We start from the raw sequence: 20607 nt of genomic DNA on the forward strand, positions 1-20607 counted from the left end.
CCATTCTTAAGGCTATACCTACGTGGTAGGCAGAAAAAATTGAGTTTTAATGATAGGATCCCTTTAAGAACCCCCCCAAACGAAAATCTAATCTGCTTTAAAAAATTAATTATAGTCTATGGGGTCCACCGTGTTTACACCCGGTTTCCGCTTGCAGCGCTTTTCTCTCCACATTTTTGATGCAGAACGGGGAACAGAAGTCCCAAACGGAGTTCCAGCACTTGTGTGAACCCAACCTTAGTAACCTTGAGGTGGTATATTCTGGGCGATGAGCCAAATCCAGTTGATAAGAGATACTCCTTTTTTTCATTCATGGTTTCATTATTGTTCATGGTAAAGATGTATTTTCATAAGTTTCACATCTGGTTAATTTGGCAGTATGATTTCATTGTGTAACATCCTTAAATACTATATTTACACCCCCCTCCCCCCTTAACCCCTTTACGCCAGAGGAATTTTTCAATTTTTATTTTTGACTCCCCCTTCCTTTCCAAACACCATAACTTTTTTATTTTTCCGCTCTCAGAGCCATATGAGGTCTTAATGTTTGCAGGACAAATTTTTCTTCAAGATGAAACCATTAATTATTCTGTACAACATAAAAAGGTTGGGAGAAAATTCAGAATGGGGTGGATTTGAAGAAAAAGTGTATTTGTGCCACTTTCTTGCGGGCTTCGTTTTTACAGCATTCATTGTGCAGCTAAAAGGACATGTCACCCGTATACTATGTTTCAGTACTATTCTGATACCAAAGTTATGTTATTTTATTTACATTGTAACCCCTTAACAAAAATCCAAAACTGTGCAAAAAAATTTTTTTTCCTAAAAGCCGCTGTATTCTGACACCCGTAACTTTTTTATACGTCCGTGTACGGGAATGCATAGGCCGTCTTTTTATGTGGGACCAAGTGTACTTTTTAGTTATAACATTTTGGGGAATTGCTTTTACTTTGATCACTTTTTATTCAAATTTATATCAGAGGCAAAACAGTGAAAAAACAGTGGTTTGGCACTTTTGATTTTCTTTCCTGCTACCGAGTTTACCATACAGGAAAATTATTTTTAGAGATTTTAGAGACACAGGGATACCTAATATGTGTGTGTTTCACAGTATTTAAGTACTTTTATATATGTTCTAGGGAAAAGGGGTTTATTTGGTTATTTATTTTATTTTATTTTTTTAATTTTGTGCATTTATTAGACCCCCTAGGGGTCTTGAACCCCATGGAGTCTGATCTCTAATGCAAATCATTAAAATGCAATGCAAAAAAACGGCTCTTCTATTGCAAGCTAAATAGAAACTAATGAAAGACAGGCCTGGGAGCCTTCATAAGGCTCCCGACTGTCATGATAATGATCGCTGGCCCCAGAGCTTGCTGGTGCTGGCAAACCCTGGCAAAATGGCGGCACCCACATGCTGCTGGTACAACGACGCCTCGATCACCTTTGATTGAGGTCCCAGAGGGGTTAATGCCCGCAATCAGTGCAGGCACCGATTGCGGGCATTAGTTCTGGATGAAAAATTCCAAAAAAGCGGTACAATACAGCCCAAAATAAAAAAGCAGTTCCTTATCTTTATAAAAAGGGAATAAACACTTACATACCCCGGTGCAGTGATCAGTTGTGTTTCATCAGGAGTAGCCGAAGGTGCACGGGATGTCTTCCCCCGTAGGAAGATCCGAATCTGAATGGAAAAAAACTGAAGTGAGCGTTTCCCAGCACGATACAGACACCAAGGTATATTTCAATAAAACTTAGCTTTTATTCTGTATCATCATACAGCCGATTAAAAAGGTGCAGATGTGATAATAGGGGTCCCCACTCTGAAACGCGTAGGCTAAGGTCTACACACACCCCTATTATCACATCTGCACCTTTTTAATCGGCTGTATGATGATACAGAATAAAAGCTAAGTTTTATTGAAATATACCTTGGAGTCTGTATCGTGCTGGGAAACGCTCACTTCAGTTTTTTTCCATTAGTGCTGGATCTCTGCTGTATAAAACAGCAGAAACTCGTGGCTCCCGAGCGGCCGCCATATTTAAGCACCCAACATCCACCATACTAATACGGCGGATGTCGGGAAGGGGTTAATAAAGGAGGATATGATACAGTGTCATTCAGCCTCTGTGTCAAATCTGTTAATCTGCAAGCTGCTCGTATTTACTAATTATAAATTCTGCTGACTTTTGCCCCAACAGACTAAAAGGGTTTCTATCATTAGAATCCTTTTTTTTTCAGGCATAAGAAAGGCTATTCTTCCCCTACTTTTAGATGTCTTCTCCGCGTCGCCGTTCCAGTGATATGCACAGTTTTCACCGTATACAAATGAGTCTCCAGACAGCACTGGGAGCGGTCCCCCTGTGGTCAAACAGCTCTGGGGGTGTCCCCTGTGCTGCCTGCAGACTCTCCAGCGACGCCCTCAATCGTCTTCTCGCGACCACCTCTTCTCTAAGTCTTCAACCAAAAGCACCGACTGAGCGTGTGCAGCGGCCATTTTCCTGTGGCCTCTTACGTGATTGTCCATTCAACACTCTGATACTTTAGACCCCAGGGTATAATGATTGGAAGGTGGTGATTAAGCATAATAAACAGTGTTACTCACCTCTCCTGGCTCTGGTATCTTCATGTCTTAGAGATGTCATGAATAACAGCGTAACGTCACATGGGTAACACCGGCGTCATTTTGTGTCATGATGCTGATGTGACCACTGAGGCCCAATCACAGGCCTCAGTGGTCTCAGACTTCACCCATGATGTTTCTAAAACCAGAAGAGGCCAGAAAGGCGAGTAACGCTGTTTAATATATTTGTTACCTCCCCTGGGTCTCAGCATATTATACTCTGGTGTCTGATGAGGCCGCACAGTTTCAGTTAGGACCTGTGCTGTCTGAATGAAACTGCTGGGTTTTCAAGACATGCTCTCGGTGCTGTCCTGCAGCCTTTGCTCTAATGATACAGGGAGCTGCCGGGCTGCACTCTGCAGCAATAGTCAGGGTAAGGGCCTTGGAGTAGGTAACTTTCTGGCCCAACGACCCATATCCCATTTGGCCCACCGGGAATTTTCCATGATATACATGGCCATTCTGCCCCTGAATTTTCCAGCATATATTTTTATGCCAGTACATTAACATTAAATATACAATTTGCCTGTTGTACTTTCATTTGTCACCATTTTGGGGTACATATAATGTTTTGATTAGCTTTTATTACCATTTTGTTGGGTTCACATAAAAAACCCACAATTCCATCATAATTATTTGGGTTTTCTTTTTACAATGTTCATTCTGCATTAAAGATTACATGAAAACTTTGTCCGGCACGTCATTACGATTATGGCCATACCACATTTATATTGGTTTTATCGCTTTTACAAATAAAACATCACTTTTTGAAAATGAACGATTTTCCTGGGTTCACCATATTCTGACGCCTATAAGTTCTTACTGCTTTGTTGACAGATATGTCGGGGTTCCTTATTTGCGGGGCGAGTTGTACTTTTTATGTTTGGGATGTATGACTTTTTGATCACTTTTTATTGTTGTTTATCTTTGAGGAAAGCAAGGTGACCAAAATACAATTAGCGTGTTGCGGTATTTTTTTTTTTTTTTTTACAGCGTTCACTATGTGCACTAGGGTGCATGTACAGAAGGGGGTATTGCACATTCCCTAATATTCAAAGGGTTCTCTCCAGTATATCCACAGTTGTATCCATTGGCACCTCATACAAATATCGTGGATGATATACCCATGAATGTGAATGGATGGTATGTTACTCTCCATACTTATAGTTAGAGGTAAACAACTATGAACAAACAAGTACCACAGTTTCTTTCGTACCCCATAGGTGCATCACCTTTGTTACAGCTGGTATACTTAGGTTAAGGGTGATATATCCTATAGTCAGCCCTATGTTGGGGTAAGGCACCTAATTCTTCATATAAATGCACTACTTTTATGTAACTACTGTGAATGGTCCATAGATATTACACCCATCACTGCACATCCACATCATGTAGTGCTATTTCATCCACCACTTTTATGCCACTGCTGTAAAATGGACCATAGTGTGTCCGTTATCTAGCCCCTGCATGAAGTGGTGTTTCTCAACATGTGTCCCCCATATAAATCTCACACAGGTCCCTTAGGAGAAATAAAGAGTAGGAGTAGGGTAGCCAGATAAACCCCTATACATCAGTGCAGTGAAGACTGAAGTTCCTAGTGATAGTGGGCACCGGGACTAGAATGTAAAGAAAGCTATATTTTATTGGGTCATCACTGTCAGTGATTTTTTAATTTTCGGTCCTTCTGGGATTAGCATACAGATGTTTGCAAAAGATCTTGGTTCCACATGTTGCTCACTGGTTTAACAATAGAAAACCATACTGTAAGTAACTTCTCTGCTGCATGCAGTGGAGTAGGGAGCATTACATTATAGTGAGGCATACAGTAATATTATAATGCTACGATGGTAGGTCTACGGGCATATGATTTATGTTTCTGCTAAAGCAAGGCCAACGCTTTGGGCATTTATTTAAGGGCTACAGTCCCCTGGTGTAAGACTTGCACTAACTACTAAGAAGACAAATCTATCCATGCACACAGCTAGGTCATTTAAACTATTAGGCTAAGGCCCCAGGTTGTGGAAACGCATCATTTTTTGTTGGAAATTTTGCTGAAGTTTTTTTTAGCCAAAATCAGGAGAGGCTTGAAAAGGAATGGAAAATATAAAGGAAGCTCTTAGCTGTTTCCCTTCTGTTTAATCCATTCCTGACTTTGGCTCAGAAAAGCACAGCAAAATCTGCAACAAAAAACACTGCATTTCCACAATGAGGGGCTTTAGCCTCAAAGGGGTTTTCGAGTGACATATAAGTCAAATGCAATCAGCAATCTCTGGTCGTACGAGGGCCACAGCCAAAGTCACCCTGTAGATCTAGCCTTAAAAGGGTTGGTCAAGAATCAGTTTTTTTGCACACTCGCATAGAAATGAATGGACGTAGCCAGAACGGGGGGGTGTTAAGCGGCTGGCGTCAAAGCGGAAGTACCAGGTCCATGCATTCATTTCTATGGAGCGTGCTGTTTGGATCGGCTGATCCGAACAGTACTCGCTCAACTCTAGTTCTCACTGCACTTGACCACTGTGCACCAATGAGCAGGCTAAGGAAAGGAGCCAGGACTACTCCTCAGCAGTCCTGTGCCATGTATTTCCACCGGAACAAACCCCTGGGCACCACTGGATCAGACAACAGAGCAACGGGGAACAGGCGAGGATGATTATATTTTTCATGTTCCCCAGCCCCCTGGCAAATATCTGTAAATCCTGATCAACTCCTTTAATGAAATGCCGTATATTTGTGAGTGTCTTATATAAATGGAAGAGGCACACGTAATAAATATCTCTGATACCAAACAGCAAGAATGCTTTGGATGACCTTGAGTTTATGAGTGTATTCACACACATTCAGGTTCTGTGATGCGGTTTTTAAAGGCAAAAACCAGGAGTGGATGAAAAATGACAAAAATCACATCTGTCCTTGATAGTTTCTCTCCTTTAGTCCACACCTGAGTTTGAGCTGAAAAACCGCATTGTAACCTTGAACAAACCTGTATGTGTGAATATACACTTACTTGGCCTAAACACTACGAACAGCATTTAAAAAAAAAAACCCTAAAAGCGTGGCGTGTCATCCGTAATACTGGGAGACATTTGCCTTCACGGACTACTTAGTGCGCACACCACGATACAAACGCACATTGTTCCAAACCAAAAATTCAACGCTGCCGAACCCATATTACGTAAAACCCGAAGTCGGGCATGCGCAGTCTGTTAACCACGTGATCCATAAAGCGGGATTCTGTGACGTTGCGTCGTGGGAGGAGCTATCGGTGCCGCGCACGTAAGCACGCAGTGTTTCTTAAAGCTTGTACGTGCGCTCTCCCGGCAGACGACCCGCGCGGGTTTAGGCTCTTTGTGAGGAGGCGACGCTACCGGATACCGGCATTATCCCCAGCATGGCGGACGATAAACCAAAGGTCAGGGCTTGTGAGGGGGAATAAAAGGCGGGAGTTTGCCAGTATGGGGTTTGTGTGGGTAGACTGAGGCCTGTGGGGGATTGCGTTGGTGTAGCAGGGCAGAGGCCTGGGATGGAGAGGCTGCAGTGGGGAGGAGGAGCCGTCCTGTGTAGTCGGCGGGATTGTGATCGGGAGGATGGCGCTCTCCTAGGGCAGTATATGCGGTTATGGCGGGCTTGTGAGTCTGAGGTGACTCATTTATAGCCTCCGTCTGCTAACAGCATGGCTACACAGCGCCTCTGGCCGTGGAGAGCCCCGGGGCATCCATGTACAAGCCAGTGACTTCGTAACACTTCAGTGATACTTCATCTCCCTCGTGGAGGTGCCGTCCATGACCTCAGAAGCGTCTGCCTCTCTCCCCCCTATATCTGGTTATAGGTTCCCGGCATCTGGAAGTCCTCTGACAAAAGTGTAGCCCACCCCTCTAAATGTGGCCCTCCAGTAACTGCAAGTTATCGCCTATCCACTGCATAGGGGGGTTGTATTCTGGTGGGGTTCTGATACAGAGAATGGGGGGGGGGGTCCTGTGTGCATGGGGCTGTGCTTGAGCATGTGTGTTGAAGCTCCATTGAATACTAGGGACTCCCTGGAGTATTGTACTCTGCATAGCGATGAATGGGGCCATGCATGTTTGACCCCTGTTGTGTACTCCAAAAGGACATGAGGGACCTACATTCTTCTTCTAAGAGGGGGTCCCAGTGTTTGGGGATGTGCACTGCTCATCCTTATCTATGGGCTGGTATGTAGAAGTTGGGGTATTCTTTTAAGATGCAGTGGATTGACTTGTTACAGGTCTGTCCTCTAGAGTTTTGTCTACAGTTCTGGTCCTGTAAGTGTATCTCCTGCAATATGGGTTCTCAGTACAGAGCTAAGATATTTATAGAGATCTAATGCTGAGTGTACTGATGTGCATCTTGCATCTATTGTTTCATCCATCAAAGAATATTATGTTCTATAATTAGTGGTCTTCAGTTGGTGCGAAACTGCAGTTCCCAGCATGCTTGGACAGCTTTAGTAGTTGTAGCTTTGCAACAGCTGGAAAGCCACTTGTTGGTACTACATGTAATGGGAATCAAACCAGAGTATGACTATCCCAATTCCCATACTGCAGGCTTGTATATAATCATATACACATTGTTTTTAGCATGCCAGATAATTCTTTAACTTTTAGACCTATGTGACAAAACCTAAACAATTTGTAAAGTCTTTTAACCCCTCCCCCAAATCGCCTATCTGATCAATGGGGATCGTGAATGCTGGGACACCCACTGATCAGTAGTCCCTGTATGAATTGAATGGCAGTTTATATAGCTTAAATGCCTCTCCATTTATATGGGATGACATAACCTCCTGTTTTGTAACTGATAAGAGGTTACAGGTTTTGGACTTTACCGTCAGTCACCTGTGAAGGTTTTAGTATTTGGGAGGCACTTTTAAAAGATGTTTTCTGAATTTAACTCTTTCTACTCATGTGCAGTTCTCTGCCTTGAGCTGCTTATGTATAGTGGGTGTCAGCAACCTTTAGCACTCCAGCTGCTGTGAAACTACAACTCCCAACATGCTCCACTCACTTCCATAGGAGTTCCAGGAAGTATACATGCTGGGAGTTGTAGTTTAACAACTGGAGTGCCAAAGCTTGCCTATCTCTGGTGTATAGGCATACAGCACATACCTATTTGTGTGGTATGCTGCTAAGCAAACATAGTAACTGGATTTACTAACTATATTGTAGCACAGGAGAGTTTATCAAGGCAACACTTTCCTTTATAGCTTTTATTTAGAAAAATAATTTTGTCTGGGGAGTAGAGATAATTGAGTTTGTTTTTTTTTCGTTTTGGTTTTTTTTTTGTGTTGCAGGAGGGTGTGAAAACTGAAACCAACGACCACATCAACTTAAAAGTAGCTGGCCAGGATGGCTCTGTCGTTCAGTTCAAGATTAAAAAACATACACCACTCACCAAGCTCATGAAGGCTTATTGTGAACGACAGGTAAGTCACTGATCACATGCAGTACGATGTGTCTTGAATAAAAAGCAGCTTACTGTATTTAGTCCATGCATGCCAAAATCAGATCTAAACTAAAGGAATTTTCTTTAGGACTAAATTCATGACCTATCATTATAGTGTAACACCCGGCACCTCTGCCATTTGGCTGTTTGTGGAGACTGCGGTGGCTGAATGACTGCTGTGTCCTCTTCACTACATGATAAACACAGCACTGTATATCATATAATGGCTATGTCCAGCAATGCATAAAGACTTCAGATTATAGTTCTGGGAGACCCTTCTAACATCATGTTTGTATACTTTCACATAGCCATAGGTCCCAAAACATGGCAAGTATCCTGGCATATGACATGCAGGTGTATATCTCTATAGGAAAGTGAAATCAGCTGTATCTTTCTTATACCGAGATACTTTGTATCTCTACAGGCATATGTCATAGCGTCCATCAAAGGTATATACTGCTAATATATACCTCTATTGAAAGTCCCAGATGCAATATGATGGCCTTATTTTATGTCGGTCTAGTTTCTGCACACAAGCATGACGTCCATATTTTCATATGCAAATGAAGGATAACTCTTCTGTAGGTTTAGGGACATAAGGAAATAGGCTGGGTACTCTCCTGTTGTCCATGCCAACGGGTCAGCAGGCCATGCTTGTTCATGAATCCCCACTTTGGGGGGTTAATAAACAGTCATTGTGAGGTTTTTGTACACACTAGCACATTGACTGATTTGCACTTTAATTTATGTAGGATCATTATGTTGTGGGCTTAAACCAATATGCACAGATTCTAGTGATCTATTTGCTATAGCCCATGGTGGGTTCGGTTGTTCAGTCAACTACCATCTTGCTACCAGTAGGGGTTTGGTGGTGGAGCATGGCTGTCTTTGCCCAGTTACTTCTGCGAATTGACTGCCATGCCTGCTCCCATAGATGTACAGATGAGTGGGAGCAAACTTATACTAAACACCTTCTCCTACAGACAAAAGGGTGTTGCGAGCAGCTTCTTTTCTTAGAGACTTTCTAAATAGTAGACTACCATTAAAAGAACAGTGGGTCTAGAGAGCAGCAGAGCCTTGCTTTGGGAGTTTTTCCAGACATGCCTCCATTGGCACCTAAGTTGGTCAACATGAGTTCAATCCTCAACCTCCTGAATTAATGTGCATTGCTGCCTAGTTGGCATTCATGAGGTGCCCAACATTAAGTCTGTAAACTTGAAGGATTAATAGAACTACTCTTTAAGTGAATATGAATAATATATCATTTTTTTTTCTACTTCAATCCTTTAGGGATTGTCAATGAGGCAAATTAGATTCCGGTTTGATGGCCAGCCTATTAATGAGACAGACACACCAGCACAGGTAAGTGGTGCTTTTCAATAAAAATAATTCTATGGCTGTCAGATGTTTTAGGATACATGCCTGAATCCTTGAACAGCCCACTAACTTGTCTAAACTGTTAGCAGTCTAACTTTTTTTTTTTTTTCTTCTTCTTCTAGTTGGAAATGGAGGATGAAGATACAATTGATGTTTTCCAGCAGCAGACGGGAGGAAACTTCTAGAACAAGTTCCGCCCAGTCCCTCACCCACTGCCTCCACTGTTCAGTTTCCTATGTTATGCCATCATCCCCCTTCCCTTACTGTACATAAAATAGGGTGGATGTGTGTGTTATTCTAGGGGTTAATTTTTCACTCCTGCCCCTTCCCACTTCCTTTTATCTTTTGCTTATTGTCACTTATGATTTTGGACCAAGTTAATTTGAGATGGTGGGTGCTTTGCACAGTCTCCCACCTCACTCTGATATCGCTCAGCTCTCTACTTTTTATTCCAGTAAATTATTTGCTTTCTTTTTACAAGCTGTCAGCTGCTCACAGATACACAACTGCTGTCACCTGGGGTGCCTTACATGGCAACTGTAACACCTCTGGTGGTCAATGGGTTAGAATACTTAAGGGAGCAAGCCCACCTCTCAATTGGTATTTTTTTTTTCTTTAATTTTTTTTTTTTTTATTAAACTGATTACGATTTTATAACTTTTTGTATGTAGCTGTTACATGTAGCTGGGTGAATAGGAAAAAAAAATGTAAAAAGCTGAATCTTAGGTAGAAATTCCCTTCCGGCATCTCGTTGTTTAAATAAACCTGGTTTAAAAGAAACTGTCCTGTCTCATTTATTGTGTGGAGGGGAATTCTGAGGGGGGCTTTAAGGCAAAGGCCACACAAAGCATTCTCACAGCAGGTCAGCTTCTGAAATCGCCATCAGCTAACGTGCTGTGATATACGTTACAGAGTAGTGGATGGGAGGTTAACACACTGCATAAAAAGCAGCAGTGGAAAGTATCTTGCGCTGTTTTGATCTTGCAGCATGTTACAGGGGTTATCTGGGGAGTTAAGACTGGCTTACTTGTGCCAGTAGACTTGTGGTGATGATCATATGCTGTGACCCCTGTGTTCTGTCCTGGTTCTTCTTCCCCACTCTCATAGGTATTGGATATAGTTAAGTCAGCCCCAATAGCAGTGAGTTCAGGGAAGGAGCAACCCAGGGCAAAGCACTAATATCACCTAGTGGGGTATATGGGCAGGGGTTGTTAATGCGAGGCAACACTTTTTTTTTTTTTTTTAAGGAGACTAATGGTCTAATCTTTATCCAGCACTGACTTCCAGTATGGGAAGCCTCTGTAAAGCATTCAAGGAAGTCTGTGTGCCAAATCGGTGCTTGGCAGGACACTAACTGACATGTTGGCTCATAACTAACCCATGACTCTTCCAATGACTCTTCTTCAATTAAATATCAATTGGAGAAGGAGGAGGGTGGTGTTATCCATAGCTACAGTCCTGAGATATTTGGTCTTGTAGTAATATCATCTCAGTGGAGGTTTGACCCCCTGCTAATCGAGACACATGCGCTGAGCATCAGAAAGAGCTCAAGGCTATTATGTGTCTGGAATTCTCTGCTGAGGGATCTTGGTGCCATCAGGGTATTTAGCGCCACCTACGATTGGGCTCCCTTGGGTTCCTTTGTTGTTTGTCATGCTGTGGACGGTTCTTGCTGTAAGACGTCCTGTACAGATTAAGCATGACTTGTAACTCCCCTGATGTACGGTATCTATTTCAGTAAATACTAGCAATTCCCATATAACAAGTCTGGATCATTATGATCCTGTTGTTCCACCTGAAAATTGGTTAAAGACAACAAGTCATAACACAAAATCATGTTAGTTGGGCAGCAGGAAGACCCACCCTTGACATTACTTGAATACAGACAGCAATGTAGAATGCTAATAACGCATGCATAAACAATGTATTCACTAAGGGGATCTAGATATTTATATTTTGATACACACAATATGATTCTGTAATACATACACTGACTCCTGATCAATAGGCTGTATCCCTACAATCTTAAAGATCCACCCAGGACCCTATTAGAAGAAATGGGGGGAAAATACATGATTTGCTATAATTCTTACCAAATGCCATAAGAAGCCTGTAAATTATGCCCAGTCACTGCATCAGGTAAAATATATAGTTTTGATTCTGCATTAAATGGAGTCTATCAGGTCCAAAATGGCTCTCTAACAATAGATGATTTTCTGACAAGTGCACTGGGGTTGGACCAGATTTGGGAAATTTGTCTACAAATTGCTGTGACACACTAACCCCACAAGTTGCTTCAAATTTTGGACAACCTCTTTTTGGTCTGATAGACTCCCTTTAAAGGGGAACAAGACCTAGAAATAGAATACACATACAGTGCATGCCACAGTAAATTGTAGAAACACATAATCGAGCCATAATGATTAGAGGAAGCCTAAAATAATAAAATTGGGAATGGGGGGGGAGGGAGATGAAACAATTCATACTTTCACTTTTCAAAATGGGGAGACCTGGATGACTGTGGCTGCCCCAGCACATTCCCAGCAGCTTTTGCACTGATGATAATACCAGTGTCTCTCATGACCCAAGCATACACTTTATTATGGGTTATCTGTATTTAAACAAATAGGGCTGACATTGCACAGTGTGAATAAAGCCTAACGATTTCAATGTTACACGTGTGTACATTTTAATGAGATAGAGATGTGTATTGATGACAGGTTTCTATAGCTGTAAACTCTGGCAATTTCTCTGGCTCTATTTGAAAATGGAAGCCTAGACACTGGAGACATTGCCATTGTATTGGATTGTCCCTATAGGAGTAGGATCTGTATCACCGATAACTGGGTATTTTTGCTCTACAGAATGGCAATATTACTGGTAAATCTGTATGGCCAAGTAACAAGCTATTTGACAACCCTGTCCATTGAGTGTTGGTGGGGTTTCAATTGCATGTGGCGGCTGCTCCAATGTTGTTAGGTGTAATCCGATTTTATTAAGATTTTTGCAATAAGGGGTGAAACAAACACACAAAATAATGGAACTATAGGGAAGGGGGAAACAAGTCGTATAAGCAAACAATGCGACCACGCAGGGCCAAAAAAGAAGGCAAAGGAAAACGTGGGGAAAACCCCATCAGAATGAGCATGAACCAAAATAGAAAATTTGTAACATAAAAGACAAGGGGGGAGGACAAGACGAAGATACAAGACTACTCCAATGTTGTTAGATGACTTCTGAGAAGTGATTTCTACAAAGCTGACAGTGTCAGATTATCATCATTCTTATGGCGGGTTCACACCTGCGCGCGGTCTCCACTTTAGCCAATTCGGCAGGTTTCTGTCTTCTGCCCTGAGAAACTAGACAGGGGACAGAAACCCGGAAGTCAGTGTTCAAACCCATTCACTTGAATGGGTTTGCAAATTGACCCCCTGTGAGCGTCTTCAGCATCTCAGCGGCAAAACAGTTTGTTTTTTGTTTTTTTAACCGGACACAAAGTCGGACATGCAGGACTTTGTGTCCGGTTAAAAAAAAAACAAAAAAAAACGGTTTCACCACAGACAGGCAGAAGACGTACATGGGTGGTCACTTTGCAAACCCATTCAAGTGAATGGGTTTGAACACTGACTGCCGGGTTTACGTCCCCTGTTCGGTTTCTCGGGGCAGAAGACGGAAACCCGCTGGATTTGCTAAAGAGATCGGGCACAGGTGTGAATTTGCCCTTAGAGACAGAAAACTGCAAGATTTCAGGAACTGAGAAAAAAGAAAAACATAGACAATTAAAAGAATGATAATCTGTTTTCCCTTAGCCCAACAGCAGCACAAGATTGGAGTATTCCTGCCCCTGTGTGCTGTTAGGACAGGTGGAACTTTTAATTAAACTAACAGATCCCCTATAAGAGGCCAGAGAGACCTCCCCCACCCTGTGTTAGTCATAAAGTATCATACACATGAAAAAATAAGTACAGATATAACATAAATATTACAACAAGATAACAAGGAGGGAGCCTTGTGCTGCTGTTTGGGCTAAGGGAAAACAGATTATCTATATAATCTTCCATTCCCCCTACGCCCAACAGCAGCACAAGATTGGGGAAATAGCGAGTATAATCCCCTAGGCAGGGAGATCTTGGCAAGTGGATGACAAGACTGAATGGCCAAAAGCAGCTGCTTCAGAGGTGCGCCAATCCAGCCTATAGTGTCTTGCAAAGGTTAGGGGGATATTGTCACTCCTTAGGGAGAGACCACCATATAGGTGTGTGGAGACTTGTTAAGCCTTTAGCACTCCACTTTGCAAGGAACTATGGGAAGAATATGCAAATCTGCCTTTGCATATTCTTCCCATAGTTCCTTGCAAAGTGGAGTGCTAAAGGCTTAACAAGTCTCCACACACCTATATGGTGGTCTCTCCCTAAGGAGTGACAATATCCCCCAAACCCTGTCTAAGCCTCTCACCTATACCAGGTTATAGTCCTCTCTACATCGGGCTGATGAGATCCAACCAGATTGAAACAGCTGTCCTCGATTGAGAGACTATACCTGGTACTAATCCCAGCGTCATTGCTAAACAAAGGCCTCTTGGAAGGTCGGGCATGAGGCTAAAGGGAGCAGCCATTATTGGGTTGTTTCACTGGAATCCTGTCTTAAGACGGGCTTGCACATTCCAGTGAGCGCCCTCTATTGGTTTGCAACAATGAGGCAGCAACTGTCTTCCTAATTACATCATGGAAGGCAGATTTGCATATTCTTCCCATAGTTCCTTGCAAAGTGGAGTGCTAAAGGCTTAACAAGTCTCCACACACCTATATGGTGGTCTCTCCCTAAGGAGTGACAATATCCCCCAAACCCTGTCTAAGCCTCTCACCTATACCAGGTTATAGTCCTCTCTACATTGGGCTGATGAGATCCAACCAGATCGAAACAGCTGTCCTCGATTGAGAGACTATACCTGGTACTAATCCCAGCGTCATTGCTAAACAAAGGCCTCTTGGAAGGTCGGGCATGAGGCTAAAGGGAGCAGCCATTATTGGGTTGTTTCACTGGAATCCTGTCTTAAGACGGGCTTGCACATTCCAGTGAGCGCCCTCTATTGGTTTGCAACAATGAGGCAGCAACTGTCTTCCTAATTACATCATGGAAGGCAGATTTGCATATTCTTCCCATAGTTCCTTGCAAAGTGGAGTGCTAAAGGCTTAACAAGTCTCCACACACCTATATGGTGGTCTCTCCCTAAGGAGTGACAATATCCCCCAAACCCTGTCTAAGCCTCTCACCTATACCAGGTTATAGTCCTCTCTACATCGGGCTGATGAGATCCAACCAGATCAAAACAGCTGTCCTCGATTGAGAGACTATACCTGGTACTAATCCCAGCGTCATTGCTAAACAAAGGCCTCTTGGAAGGTCGGGCATGAGGCTAAAGGGAGCAGCCATTATTGGGTTGTTTCACTGGAATCCTGTCTTAAGACGGGCTTGCACATTCCAGTGAGCGCCCTCTATTGGTTTGCAACAATGAGGCAGCAACTGTCTTCCTAATTACATCATGGAAGGCAGATTTGCATATTCTTCCCATAGTTGCAAAGGTTAGGTGAGAGCTCCAGGTTGTTGCGGAGTAGATCTGGTCCAGAGAGAGAGCATCTTTCAGCCCATGAAGTTGATACTGCCCTAGTCGAATGGGCCCGTAAGAACTCAGGAACCAGAAGGCCCTGAGCACGGAGAGAACAAGAAATAGCCTCCTTAACCCACCTGGATAAAGTGGGATTAGAGGCTCTGATACCTCTGTTACAACCACAGATATTAATCAGTAAGTTCTCTGATCTTTGGAAAGGCAATGTCCGGTCTAAGTAGAAGCTGGTAACGTAATGACTTGATTGACATTTTGAAAAGATGGCACTTTATGCAAAACCCCCCAGACAAATCTAAGTTGAACCCTGTCCGGGAAAAAGGAAATGTATGGTTCAGACGCAGCGAATGCACTTAGCTGAAGTAACAGCAAGCAAAAAGGTTACTATGTAGGAAAGGTAATTGAGGTTAACCTCCTCCAAGGGCTCAAAAGGAGGAGAACATAACCCCTGGAGCACAGATGCTGAGTCCTACTGAGGAACAGGGGCCAGAATATGAGGGCGGGGCCTAGAGGCCCCTTTAAGGAACTGTCTTATCAGAGGATTGAGAGACAGACGTGTCCCTAGAAAAGCCGAGAGTGCAGCAATATGTATCCTTAAGGTTGTAGGAGCCAAACCCTTGTCAAACCCATTTTGTAAAAATTCCAGGACTGACTCAACTGCAGTGTTTTCCAGCTGCTTCTCCGAGCACCACTCTTGGAATATCTGGATGATCCTCTGATAGCTCCGGTTTGTAGACTCAGCTTTTGAGCAGGCTAGCGTCCTCCGGACGGCCTGAAATAATAATCTGTCCCCACATACAGCGCGGTCAACCTCCAGGCAGAGAGGTTGAACCTGTTCAGGTCTTGACAGAGCTGATTGTTTAGAGTTACCAGGTTCTGAACTTGTGGAAGCCTCTAGTAGGTCCCTTGACGTATTAGAATGAGGTGGGTAAATCATGCCCTTTTTGGCCAGAAAGGCATGATCACGATTGCCGAATTCTGGTCCTGCCTGAGTTTTACCAATACCTTTGGGATCATCGGGATGGGAGGGAAGACATAAGCCAGTCTGAACCTTCAGGGTATTGACAGGGCATTTACCGCCAAGGGGATGTCCTCCTGGTAAAGGGAACAGAATCTTTCCACCTTGGCGTTGTACTGGGTGGCCATCAGATTCACCTCTGGGAGACCCCACATCCTGGTGAGCTGAAGAAATATCTCTTGATTCAGGGACCATTCGCCTGATGTCACTAGGCCTCTGCTCAGTTGATCCGGCAGGACATTCAACCGACCCCTTATATGGACCGCATACAACTGGGACAAATTCCTCTCTGCCCAGGAGAGTATCTGGTCTGTGACTTGAAGTAGGGAGTGGGATCTTGTTCCCCCTTGCTTGTTGATGTAACGGACCACAGTCAGGTTGTCTGACCTCACTCTCACTGCTTTCCCGTGCAGAAGGGGAGCAAAATACAGAAGTGCCCGGATCACTGCACTCAGCTTGCGCCAGTTGGAGGACTGAGCTTTCTCCAGATGGTTCCAGGTCCCTCTTGCCGGGGTCTCCCCCAGATGCGCTCCCCAACCTGTAAAGAAGGCATCAATGATCAACAGGGTTCAGGATGTCTGGACCATGGACCTCCTGTCTTTGAGCGGAGCCCACCAATCTAGTGATCGACGGGTATTGATGGTCAACTGGATAGGCTTCCTTAGCCCCAGAGGGCTGTGGTTTCACTCTCTCAGGATCTCGGCTTGTAATTGGCAAACGTGCCACAGGGCCCAAGGTACTGCCTCCACGGCCGCGGACATAAGATCTAGGACCCTCATGGCGGTCTTGATAGAAACCTTTCGGGTTACGGACAGGTGATGAACCGCTTGAGCAATCTTCTCCTTCCCAGGAGCGGGCAGTGAGATTTTCAAGCTGAGAGAATCTATGATGTACCCCAGGAATTGAATCCGGGTAGATGGAACCACTACTGACTTCTGCCAGTTTACCAGCCTGCCCAGCTCATACAGGAAAGCCACCGTAGTTCTCAGTTGAGTGGCAAGAACCTCCTCTGACTGGACTTTCAAGAGCCAGTCGTCTAGATATGGAACTACAAAGATCCCTTGGAGGCGCAGGGCGGCTACGACCAGAACCACTACCTTTGTGAAGGTGTGGGGGGGCCGAGGATATGCCGAATGGGAGAGCCGTAAACTGGAAGCGAGAGAGACTTCCGTTTAGATAGACAGCGATTCTTAGAAATCTCCTGTGAGGAGGGAAGATAGGTACATGAAGATATGCATCCCTTAGGTCTAGGGTGACAAGAAAATCTCTGGGTTGAAGGAAGGGAAGTACCGACCTGATGGTCTCCATGCGGAAACGTACTTTGTGAATAAATCGATTCAGATATCGGAGATCGATAATCATACGCCATCCTCCTGTTGACTTTGGTACTAGGAATACTGGAGAGTAGAAACCGTGACCTGTTCTGTCAGGGGAACAAGTTCCAATGCAGCCTTGTCTACGTACTCTTGTATCGATCTTTCCAGATGAATTTGCTTGATGCCCTGAAAAGGGCGGATCTTTTCATATTTTCCTGGAGGAGAAGAAAAACTGATCTTGTACCTTGGCCCTGCCCCCTCCCGTTGGCCACAGCATAGGTAATAAAGAAATAATTCTGCCGCAAAATATACAGAAGGCCAGGAACCCACCCTGGCCCTCTGAAACGTTACTGAACGGTTAAAATCCATGAAAAGCAGCGCTTAAAAGCACTGCATCAGCGGGGAGCACTCGAAAATCCTGCCCGCCGGAAACACAGCCGGCATCTAAGGTTCTGCAATACAGGAACCTGGAACAAAGGTTCCCCCCCCTCCATAGGAGCCAGGAAGAGCGGCGAAAATGCCATAGAAGTCATCCCAGAAGAGGGGGAAGAAGGACAAAACTGTCCTCCCCCCCTGAAAACCGAAAGGGAAGACCACCAACCCAGAGGGTCAGGTAAGAAAAGATACAAACGGGGGGAGGCAAGAGACACCTCCCCCCCACCTGTCCTCACACAGGACAGAAAAAAACACAGGGTGAGGGAGGTCTCTCCGGCCTCTTATAGGGGATCTGTTGGTTTAATTAAAAGTTCCACCTGTCCTAACAGCACACAGGGGCAGGAATATCCCAATCTTGTGCTGCTGTTGGGCGTAGAGGAAAATACGGTTTAAGGGTTTGTGCAGGACTTTGAAAACATGGTGGTTTTCTTCTTCTTAGGAAGTGACATTATGTCCGTTGGATAAAGATGATTTTCTGGCAAGTGCACTTGGGTACCATAAATGCCACATCTATGTCCCATTAAAATGAACGAGACTGAACTGCAGCATGGCCTTAAGAACGCCCCCAGTACTAGTCTAGTTCCTCACAGCGTCATCACTGGACACTAAGGAACGCTCCCTCTGACAGTACAAAGCTATGGACAGTACTGTCAGGGGGGGGGGTGTTTCTCACAGCCCAGCTAGACTGTCAGGAACGCCCTTCTGACAGTGGCTAGAGATCGGTAACGGCACCCATATGTCCAGCCCCGAGACACATAATGGGAAAGCCGACAGTGGGCTGAATTCAGTGCACTTTACAGTTTACTTTCTAGCGGTATATAAAACCGCCCGTGTCCCAGCTCTTTAAGAGCTACCTCTAGCACTATGTAAATGTGATATATGACACAGGAATGCAATGCTCATATGCCTATTGAACATGTAGTCATGCCTCATCCCAGTTTTCTCTGCTCAGGGCACAGCTGCTGATTCCCATAGATGCCAATATGCCATTACATGGCGGCTGAGATAACCGGACCAGTTGTCACTTAGCTATCTTCACCTGTTGCTAGAAGGCATCCGATGACAAATGACATAACAATTGTGATATGAAGGCTTCCTGTCACTAAATATGTACTTGTCAGACTTTCAAGTGCTACACACTCTGACTTTTTATTGTGAAATTGATGTGCAGATTTCATGCTTATGTTTCTGGGCCAAGCCTCACTTGTATGACTGCGGTGAACTTGCTGCGACATGACCATTGAAGCCTGCAATTCACAATGCAACCACATTTACTGGGTGCAATCCAGGTAGTGCTACGTTGAGATCTCTGGCAATGTGATGTGTCAAGGCCAAAATTTCACAATGAATGCAGTTTTTGTCCATGTGTGGTGATCAGGTGATTGCTGAGGTGGTGGTCTCTCATGGCTCAGTCTGTACTTCAGCACTATATATGGCAAACAGCATAGAACAGAAGGAAACGCAATGTCACAATATATAAGAGAACGCTAGGAATTGGCACAGTACCATCCTGGCACTGCTGGCTAATAGTATCTGCAAACTACACTGCATCATTCTATTGATGCCAAGCAGCTTAGATACATTTGCTTTAGGTTTTGACGTTTTGCAAATTGTAGGGCAGAGTAACTGCAAGCCAAGCCCCCTTTTTGGCGAGGATTGTTCCCAAAAATTGTTAGGGCTCGTTCACATCTGCGCCCGGGACTCCGTTATGCAGGTTTCCGTTTCCTGCACAAAACTGAGCAGGAGACGGAAACCTGAAGGCATCTTTCAAACCCATTCATTTGAATGGGCTTGAAAAGTCTCCGGCTGTGTGCGCCGGTGAGCGTTTTATGCTCTCTGCAGCGAAACCGTTTTTTTTTAAACCGGACACAGAGTCGGACATGCGGTACTCTGCGTCCGGTTTAAAAAAAAACGGTTTCGCTGTGCAGGACATAAAACGCTCACCAGCGCTCACGGCCGGACCTGGCATGACAGGTTTCCGTCTTCTGCATGCAGAAGACGGAAACCTGATAACGGAGAGCCGAACGCTGGTGTGAACCCAGCATCAGTTGTATACAGTAAACAATCTTAAGAAGGGTTTTACCATCTCCCACCACAGCAAATGCCTTAAATGTTTTCTATATGCAGACCTACCTCCTGTAGGTCCTGTTCCGAGGCCACTGTAAATGAAGAGGCAGGCATGCATAAATCTCTCCAGTTTGTATGATAATGAATGGCAGCTGCAATATGATAGGCCATCAATAGGTCTTGGATATCCCTTTAACTTGTGGATTTCACAGTAACATCAGATAGAAAAGCAGTATTCCAGCAATAGTGTTATTCTTTAACAGGATTTTCCTATGTTTTAAGAGTCTTATAAATCCCACATCTGGGGTCTCCAGCTATGTTGAAACCAGTGGCTCAGGACCCCAGTCCCACAGCCACTGTGAAAGGAGAGATGGTCACACATGCGAATCCCTCTCCTTAAACTTCTATGCGACTTCTGAAAACAGCTCAGCACGATTACATGCAGGGGCGTAACTACCATAGAGACAGCTGCCACAGGGACCAGGCCATTAGGGGGCCCGGTGACAGCCGCCTTCACTGCGTTTTTTTTTTTTTTTAAATAGGCCGTTACGGCCCCTATTCACTTGCCGATCCTGGCTGGGCCGGGATCGGTCTTTGCAGACCCCCGAGTATAATGATCGGCGGATCGGGAGAGGTAAGGGAACGTAACAAACAGTGTTACTTACCTCTCCACGATCCTGCCAAGCCTCC

At 44.3% G+C, this 20607-nt stretch overlaps 1 protein-coding gene across 1 annotated transcript; it reads left to right on the top strand.

The window, feature by feature from the left end:
• Positions 1 to 5886: 5886 nt before the first annotated feature.
• Positions 5887 to 10238, top strand: SUMO2 (small ubiquitin like modifier 2). Its single transcript, XM_075277228.1, has 4 exons — positions 5887 to 6033; positions 7930 to 8061; positions 9372 to 9443; positions 9581 to 10238. Exons 1-4 carry the CDS (start codon positions 6013 to 6015, stop codon positions 9641 to 9643), a joined length of 288 nt encoding a protein of 95 aa, XP_075133329.1. The 5' UTR covers positions 5887 to 6012; the 3' UTR covers positions 9644 to 10238.
• The last annotated feature ends 10369 nt before the right edge of the window (positions 10239 to 20607 follow it).

The sequence above is a fragment of the Leptodactylus fuscus genome, chromosome 6 (genome assembly GCF_031893055.1).
Source record: "Leptodactylus fuscus isolate aLepFus1 chromosome 6, aLepFus1.hap2, whole genome shotgun sequence".
In the NCBI taxonomy this organism is placed as follows: Eukaryota; Metazoa; Chordata; class Amphibia; order Anura; family Leptodactylidae; genus Leptodactylus; species Leptodactylus fuscus.

Coding starts and splice junctions, on each gene's coding strand:
- SUMO2 (XM_075277228.1), top strand. CDS start 6,013: ATGGCGGACGATAAACCAAAG. Junction 8,062..9,371: donor AGGCTTATTGTGAACGACAG/GTAAGTCACTGA, acceptor TCAATCCTTTAG/GGATTGTCAATGAGGCAAAT. Junction 9,444..9,580: donor AGACAGACACACCAGCACAG/GTAAGTGGTGCT, acceptor TTCTTCTTCTAG/TTGGAAATGGAGGATGAAGA.